The sequence below is a fragment of the Diadema antillarum genome, unplaced genomic scaffold, assembly GCF_040938485.1.
Source record: "Diadema antillarum isolate AM-2024a unplaced genomic scaffold, OU_Dant_1.0 seq00001158_RagTag, whole genome shotgun sequence".
In the NCBI taxonomy this organism is placed as follows: Eukaryota; Metazoa; Echinodermata; class Echinoidea; order Diadematoida; family Diadematidae; genus Diadema; species Diadema antillarum.
In genome coordinates this window covers 459,533-469,060 of record NW_027271968.1, presented here as the reverse complement: position 1 = coordinate 469,060, position 9,528 = coordinate 459,533, and the positions used below count along the sequence as shown (strand labels likewise).

General features: G+C 41.0%; 1 protein-coding gene across 1 annotated transcript in view; it reads right to left on the bottom strand.

The window, feature by feature from the left end:
- Positions 1 to 7,001: 7,001 nt before the first annotated feature.
- The window catches only part of LOC139744322 (UDP-N-acetylglucosamine--peptide N-acetylglucosaminyltransferase 110 kDa subunit-like), a 103,878-nt gene continuing 101,351 nt past the window's right edge, over positions 7,002 to 9,528 (bottom strand). Inside the window, exons 18-19 of the mRNA XM_071654764.1 lie at positions 8,403 to 8,655; positions 7,002 to 7,370 (exon numbers count right to left, since the gene is read on the bottom strand). Coding sequence (XP_071510865.1) covers positions 7,243 to 7,370; positions 8,403 to 8,655 — 381 coding nt within the window. The 3' untranslated portion in view covers positions 7,002 to 7,242. The remainder of the gene's footprint in view (positions 7,371 to 8,402; positions 8,656 to 9,528) is intronic.

Sequence of the window (9,528 nt, the reverse complement as noted above, 5' to 3'; positions counted from 1 at the left end):
CAACAGTATTAGTAGAACACATCAGAGAAAGTTTGGGGAAAATCGGACAATCTGTTCAAAAGTTATGAATTTTTAAAGTATCTGCACAGTCACTGCTGGATGAGAAGACTACTACAGTGTATGATGTCATATGCGTACAACGAAATAAAGAAAATAAAAAGAATTTGCACAAAACTTCACTTTTTTGAATAAAGTGCACATATCTTTGACTTGTTACTGACATATGTTAATGGTAATATTATTCCCCTGCCTTCTGAAAGAGAGAAGTGAAGTGTTCTTTTGTTATGCGAGAAAAGTGAAAATATGTTGAATTTTCTTATTCTTTCTTTATATCGTTGTACTCATGTGACATAACAAGCTATAGTAGTCTTCACTTCAAAAATTCATAACTTTTGAACAGGTTGTCTAATTCTCCTCAAACTCTCACTGATGTGTTCTACTAATATTGCTCCATGCACTCAACCCACATGTCTATGGAGGTGAACTTGTCCTTTAATAGAAAATTCTGTGAAAGAGTCAAAGAATGTCATTTTAGCAAAAGAGAATACAGACAAACCTCTTTCTAGCCAGATATATGTACAATGTACCTATGTGATACGGACACCAAAAATTGGTGTCGGCATCACATAGGTACATTTGCATGTCAGATGTGGCCTGGTTACTCAGATAATAACATTGATACATACATCTCAACTTGTTTTTTTTTTCAGCAGTTGCTTCAAGTATAATGCATTTTACAGACAGAAAAAACATTTGTAGGCCTCCTTTGACCTCCTTTCACCTGAAAACAGTACCTATGTGATACAAATACCAATACTGCACACTGGCACTGGTCTGACGGTCCAGGACCAGTAAAAATCACAGTCGCAGGGTGGTCCACAAGGGGTTTCAGCATGTACTGCAAGTCAGTACAGGCATATGTACTAAGTTCCATGAAGATAGCTTGAACCATTTCCAAGATATGGAGAAACAAGAGACCCGGGGGTCACGCGCTCACCCGAGTATCGCAATTTCACCTTCCATGCATTCTTTCACACTCTTACCTGAGAACATTGGAAACTTAGGTCTGCATATATGGCAGCCCTGGATCTGCAAAGTACAAACTTGAAACTAAAGTCATCAGTGTACAAACTCATGGTATTAACTTTGCTTTATCATTTCTGGTTCTAGAGTAGAAGATTTTAAATATTCCTTAATGTGGGGGGGGGGGGGGGAATGGGCCCCCTAGGGGCCCCCCAAGAGGGACATGGTGCCCATTTGAAGGAATTGAGATTCTATTCCCCTAGGGATGCTACCTGCCAAGTTTGGTCAAAATTTATCATGAGGTTTTCAAAAAAAGATGAACATATACAATTCAGGCCCCATTAGGACCCATTCCCATCCCCTCTCCTGGGTCCCAATGGGGGGGGGGGGGGGGGGGGGGGGGGGGCACCCCTGATTCTACCAATCCCTTGAACAAACTTCAAACTACAGTCATCAATGTTCTAACTCATGGTATTATCTTAGCCCTATCACTTCTGGTTCTAGAGAAGATTTTTAAAGATTCCTTAATTTTAGGGGGTTTGGGCCCCCCTGGGGGCCCCCCAGGTAGGCCATGGTGCCCATATGAACAAATTGAGATCCTATCCCCCTCAGGATGCTAGCTACCAAGTTTGGTGAAAATCAGAACATGGGGATCTCAAAGTGAAGATGAAAATGTACAATTAAGGCCCCATTAGGACCCCCTCCTCTGAGGCCCCCCCCCCTCGACATTCCGCGCGATGTATCGCTATCACCGCGACGTTTCATGACTTTTTTCTTTCGAGTCTCCCGCATCTTTTGACACCAACTTTGCGATGCCTGGGCGCGCGGTTCCGAAGTTGCGTATAAATATTTACGTGCATGTCAGACCAAAAAATTGCTCAAAAACGTGAATTCGTGTACAATTGTAATGCAAACTGTGCTGACGGGCAAATTTCATAAAAGCATGATTATTTGGGGGTTTTATTGATTAAAATCAATTAAAAACATATTTTCTTGTTCGTAACAATGTCATGGACAAATTTCATCCAAACTAGATATATCGCTACGGCGACTGATATGCCTCCAAATTAATGCATGGTTCTCCTAATAGGTCTATAGTACAATGTCTTCACAATGTGTGATGACAGTTTCACACAATTGGCAAAATATTAAAATGACAGGTTTGACACAAACGTGCTTAATGTTCACTTTCCTAGAACTAGGTTCAATTGGATGAATGATTAAAATGTCAGAGTGCAGGTATTTGGGGAACTGATGATTTTTACTTGACTTTTGACCCTTTTATAAGTTTATGCATTGAGTAATTTTCAAGGTATTGAGAAAAAGTATAATTTCAGTATCAAATGGGAAAATAGCATTATGTAAACCTGGCCTTTGACCTTTGACCTCACAGTTCCAAAGAGAATCACTGTTTGGGTGAACATGCATAAATATGTAAGTTTCATGATGATACCTTTAGTTACTTTTGAGATATGGAAGAAAAAGTGCAATTCAGCACTTCCACTTGACCTTTGACCTTTTGACCTTTGACCTATTGGCAAGAAACTTCCCACAGAATATATATTGGGTAATACATGTATCCATCAAGTTAAAGAAAAAAAAACCTTCAGGCATTGCATAAATATAAGGAAAGTAGTAATATTTTGAGGAGTTGACCTTGACCTTTGACCCCCTGACTGAACCAAGACCCCCAACTTCCCTAGATAATCATTGCCCATTGGAACAAGCATGTATACTAAGTTCCATGAAGATACCTTGAACCATTTGCGAGATATGGAGAAAAACATGAATTTTCAACCTTTTTTTCCCACAAAATAACCTGTGACCTTTGACCTTTGACCCCGTGACCCTAAAATCCAAACAAAGTATTATTCCCCCAGGATATACCCTCATACCCAGTTTGATGTAAAACCACCACACGGTTCTTGAGATAACGACAAAAACAAAACGGGACGGACGTACGTACGGACGGACGACCCGAAAACATACTGCCTCCGGCCACTTCGTTGGCGGAGGCATAGAAACACTGAAAAACATAGAGTCGAAAAAACAAGGTCAAAATTCAAAAAACAATAAAATACTTGAGAAATTTTTTTGATGGCAGTTTTTTTTCTCTTAAATTTGCTAAGGACACTAAAGAATATTTACACAAAAAATGTGCTTGTTTTGAGCTGTATTTAGTAATTTATGCCAAATTGTCTGATTTCATGCATCATTATGCATAAATTAGCATAATTTAGCATAAATGATTATTTCTTTGCAAAATTAACTTCATGGTACTTTAGATTACGTCAGAGGCAATGTGTGTGCCAATTTTTGTCGGCTGGTCCGACAGGCAAGTCAGACCAGTAGAAACTAGAAATGTCGCTATGGCGACTGGTATGCCTCCGCCATAATGCATGATTCTCCTAATAGGTCTATAGTACATGTGGACAATGTGTGATTACATTTTCACAAAATTGGCAAAATATTAAAATGACATGTTTGTCACAAATGTATTGAATGTTTACCTTCCTTGACCTATGTTTAATTGGATGAATAGGAGAGCATGTACTTGGGGATTTAAGAACTTTAACTTGACTTTGACCATTTCATAAGTTTATGCACTGAGTAATTTTCAAGGTATGGAGAAAAAGCGCAATTTCTGTATTGAACAGTAATTTGTTATCATTTTCATCTGGCCTTTGATTTATAAGAGAAGCACTGTCAGGCAGAACATACATAAATTCAGCATGTACTAAGTTTCAAGATAACTTGAGCCACTTCCGAGATATGGAGAAAAAAGTAAGTTCAGCACTTTCACTTGATCTTTGACCTTTTGACCTTTGACCTTCTTGGCAAAAAAAAAATCCCAGAGAATCTCTATTGGGTTAGACATGCATACATCAAGTTTAAAACTAGAAATGTCGCTACAGCGACTGGTTATACCCCCACCAAACAACATTTCATAAGCTTTGGTCAAAAAGAGGAAGTAGTTAAATCCGCAAGATCTTTCCTTGATCTTCTGCCATTAATATGCCGTTACCATGGCAACGTACTTTCGGGTACTGTCGAAAAACGCGTCTTGCACATCTACAACCAAAGGCACACATCTGTACCAAGTTTCATGGAAATTGGGCAAAAACTGGGGAAGTAGTTTGCAACACAAAATTTTCCATCATTTTGGCTCATAATATGTGAGCTGTTACCATGGCAACATACTTTTTGGTACTGTCAAGAAATGTGTCATGCTGACCTATATCCTAAGACAAACATTCAATATGAATTCCATGAGAATTGGAAGAACACTGATGAAGCAGTTTTGCCATGAAGCATTTTGCCCTATATTTTACCAATAACATGCCGTTACCATGGCAACGCACTTTTTGCCACTGCGGAAACATGTGTCTTGCACATTAACATATTCAGATGAACATCTGTACCTAATTTCATAAAAATTGATCAAAAACTGTGGGAGGAGTTCGCAACGCAAGATTTGTACCCATTTTTACCCATAATATGCCGTTACCATGGCAACGTACTTTTGGGTACTGTCAAAAAATATGTCTTGCACATCTACAACCCAAGGCACACATCTGTGCCAAGTTTTATGGGAATCGGTTGAAAACTGAGGAAGTAGTTTGCGACGCAAGATTTGCAACGGACCGACCGCCCGCCCGACCGCCCGACCGACCGCCCGACCGCCCGACCGACCGACCGCCCGACCGACCGTCCGCTGATTCCTATATACCCCCTTCAAACTTCGTTTGGCGGGGGTATAAAAAAAAAAATATCCTGCTGGCATTGCATAAATATAAGGAAAACAGTAAGATTTTGAAGTATTGCCCTTGACCTTTGACCTCTGACCTTTGACCCCATGAACCCTAAATTCCCTAGATAACCACTGCCAGTCAGTAGATGCATATACACTATGTTCCATGAAGATACCTTGAACAATTTCCAAGATACAGAGAAAAAAGTGATATTTTAACATTTTACTTGACCTTTTGACCTTTGACCTTTTGACCTCATGACCCCAAACTTTCACCAGAGAATCTTAATTGGGTAGTACATGTATACACTAAGTTTCAAGAAAATACCTTCAGGCATTGCATAGATATGGGGGAAATTATAAAATTTTAAGCATTTGACCTTGACCTTTTGACCTTTGACCTTGAGCATGTGCACCCAAAAGTTGATAGGCACAACTTCACCCCCTAATACACATACATGCCAAGTTTCATTAGGATACCTCAAAAGGTTTTGGTAGTTACCCTGTCCACAAAATTCATTACGGACGGACGGAAGGACGGACGGAAGGACGGACGGACGGACGGAAGGACGGACGGACGGACGGACGGACGGACGGACGGACAACCCGAAAACATAATGCCTCCGGCACCACTTCGTGGCGGAGGCATAAAAAAAAATGGTAAGTGTGCAACCTTGGATATACACACCAAATATGTCATTGGTCACCTCACCATTCTGACAGCCTTACATTTCAGTCCTATTCATGACTCTTTGCACTATGTCACTTCTATACAATTCTTTTAAGATAACTTTCATTCAAAACCGGTAAAACCAGTTCCTCAGGCTTGAAATGTTATTTTGAAGAATTACAAAAATTTGAGAAGAAAGACACATTAATTCAAAAAAATATTACGAGTAAATCTATTTTATCAATTCACTAATTCCTTTATTTTACCCCCCCCCCCAAAAAAAAATGCTTTTTAAACACCAAATTTTTCATTTAAGTGATCGAAACTGTCATGCCCCGAGAAGAACAAAGTCAGTGTTCGCACTTTCAGCCAATCGGTACGCACCAGCTGTCGTCCTCCACTACAACACATCGAAGCTATTAGCAACATACGTCTGCTTCTTCCCTTTCTTTTCTTACAATCACATTGCATTGCATCGTTTTCACTGCCGTTCAAGTTTTTCTTCTGAGTTTGCTTTGAATTTCACAAATGCAGATGGCTGCCAATGCCACAAAAGCACTTAGAGGTCAACATCCACTCTCCTTAGAAAAGAAGATGAGAAGTCATCAGGATGCACGACAAGGACAAGTTCAGCACCTGTACCATCGGCAAGAAGCTTTCTACCCAAGGGCATCAGTGCGGGAAAACTCAAAATCCAAAACATACTGAAGAGGAAACAGGAGTGGATCGAGGTGTTTGAAAGCAATGTACCACTCGACTGCAAATGAAAGAACTGAAAGACAGCAAATGATGAACTGAACGCCATCCTATACAAATGGTACAAATATTGCACAGCCCAGCTCCTTCCTGTGAGCCGTCCTCTTCTTCAGCAGAAGGCTAGGGAGGTAACAGTGCAGCTACAACTCGACGACTTTAAGGCATCAATGGTTCGTTAAAGGCTTTCTGTCGGTAGCATTTATAACATCATCTTCGGCAAGATGAACAGCGAGACTCCACAAGATTTTCAACAAAATATGCATTTCCCACGGCAAAGCCTTGTCGAGTACAAACACAAAGAGTGTCTTGCATAACTACACCTATATTACATACTAAATTTGAAATGAACTGCTTACATGTTGTGGAAGTAGTAGACAATGCACACCGGACGAAGAACTATCGCAATAGCTCACTTGAGCCTTTGGCTCAGGTGAGCTAAAAACATGTCTTGCAGATCTACACCTCAACGTCATCATGTACCCTAAGTTTCATCTAAATTGCTTCAAAACTGTTGGGAGTTTTGTGATGCAAGATTTGCAACGGACCGCTTGACTGCCCGCCCAACAGACTGCCTGCCCGATTACATGCCGATTCCTATATACCCCCTTATACACTTAGTGAATGGGGGGGGGGGGGGGGGGGAGGGAGTTGTAAAATCTGATGGGATGACTTGCATAAAATATCTATCTTCCCAATTCGATCTTCCTTTGTTGGACACGCTCTTTTTTAACTGGCCGCGAAAATGATTTATTTTTTTTTTTTTTTTTACTGGTCATGTCGGACCAATCAATTTGACCACCATTCCTAAAAAGTTACTTGCCCGACAGGGATTTTTACGGGTCTGGACCATCAGACAACAGTGTGCAGCATTGCTGTAAGTTTCAGTAGGATACCTTAAACAGTTTTGAAGTTACACTGTCCACAAAATTGATCATGGACAGGAAAACGGATGGACTGATGGACAACCTGAAAACATAATGAAAGCACGGACAGCTTGAAATGCTTTTTTTCTGTTTCATGGAAATGGCAAAGAAAATTCAACTTACAATTTGATGTCTGTTCCAAGTCTGACAGCAATGTCTTCATAATCCTGCTTGGAATGGGCAATCAGCTCAGGACAGCCCAGTGTCTGTAGCTGTGAGGCAGCAACCCGTGAGGCAAGAGTTTCACCTGCAGGGAGACAAACAAACTTGCATATAAAACAGGATGGCGAGATCCCAGTGTCTTGCTCACAGGACATCACTCATTCTCAGAATTATTTACAGCTTACAAAAATGTCAAGAATGAGTTGAGCGAGTGGATGACAGCATAAATTGTATCCAATCTCAAGTATTTTTAATCTTGAATTCCCAACCAGAAATGAGAGATGAAGTTGTTCAATGCTCAACCGAGTATGACAAGTTCACCTTCCATGCATTCTTGGAGACTTTTACCCAAGAAGAACTTGGGGGCTTTGGGAGCCTCCAGGGAGCATGGTGTCTATTTATATATTCCATCACACTGATGATAATGCCTGCCAAGTTTGTAGAAAATTTGACCATGCATTTTCATGAAGATCAGAACATGAATGGTCTAAGGGGGCCACCATTTGTCTGGCACAAATAAACTTGACAGGGTTATCTATGCAAAGAATTTCTGGTGTGAGATAATTTCCTTTTCTTTTATTTTTAAAGGGGATGGCTAGTAACTGATCTGTGGGAATCAGTGGGAATGCTGGGGGATGATTGTTCCAATCCTTGTGGGATTCATTTAAGAGTACATTATATATCTATTATTGTGTGAAAATTATTTGCTTCAGAATGGTCTCGTATTCAAGTAATGTGCAGTTCAATGTTTCCAGGTTAGCATGCCTGTACGATCGCCCCGACACTGTACAGGCATGAACTTATCACAATCCTCAATGTATTAACTCATAGTATTAACTTAGCTCTACCACTTTTGGATTCTACAGAAGATCTTTAAAGATTCCTTAACTGGGGGGGGGGGGTTTAAACATATCAAGATCCTATCTCCCTAGGGATGCTCCCTGCCAAGTTTGGGGAAAAATCTGTCATGGGGTTTTCAAGAAGAAGAAGAAAATAGAAAAAGTTAATGCACTGCGGATGATGGACGATCGCAATAGTTCACCGAGTCTTCGGCTTAGATGAGTTGATAAAAATGCAACATCTGAGATATGGACAGGAAGGGAAGAAGACAACCAACCTGGGAGGGTAATCATAGGAGTGCCAGCCCAGAGGACATCCATTCCCGTAGTGTGGCCATTGCATAGGGGTGTATCCAGGCAGACATCGGCCAGCTGGCCTCGCCGCACATGCTCTTCCTTGGATGCAACGGGAGAAAAGATGAGGCTGCTCTTTGGCATGCCCATCTGGGTAGCAGTGGCCAATAGGTGTGGCTCACCAGCAGCTGGGAAGCGCAGGAGCCACAGCACACTGTTGGGCACCTTCTGGATGATCTGTGAGAAAAGAGGGTTGTAATAGTGACAGTCTCATGATCTACATACAGTCAAACATGCCTTTGCAGTAACCCGACTTGTGGCCACCTGCCGTATGCAGTCACGGACGAGCCGGTGGGACCTACCCTTTTTTAGGATTGCTTTGCTTTTGTTTGTTTTGGGATATCTCAGCCATTTAAAAACTAATTTTCATCACTAAGCTTTGAATTCCTCTTAGAATTGTATGCTCTGTAACATTTCCTTCAGTGGTTTCTAAATATCTTGCAAAAAGTTAAGAGCTGAATACTCACCTCAACCAATACTATACCATCTCTTTTAAGGGGAAGTCCAGGTGATTGTCATAATTTCACATTTTAAGTACAGTCAAACCTGTCTATAGTGGCCACCTAAGGGAGATGAAAAAAGTAGCCATTATAGACAGGTGGCCACTATAGACTGGTTATCCAACTTAGTGTGCATTGCCTATATGTACATGTATCATCGCTGTATAGGCACTTACATGCACATGTGTACGTATGCACATGTGTGTTTCATGCATTAAACAATGCCGGAGTTTATGAAATTGTTGCACAGTAGCATGTGTACAGTCGTGAAGAAACCTCAACACTCGTGCATCATTATGACTGAACGAGTGATGAATGCAGCGGTGGCAATCACTGAACGTTGCCCATGAGTGACTGGCATGGCTACAAAGCAGAAAAACATGCTGAATTATCGGCTCGGCTATGGCTCCATCGGGTCTGTGGCTCTTATAAATGGGTTAAAATCTACCCCGGGAAACAAAATTTGTGGCTGCTGGCAGTGTTAAGACAGGTGGTCGCTATACACAGGGCCTTTTTAACAGGGCTTTTCTCTCGGGGGTATTTTTCAGTT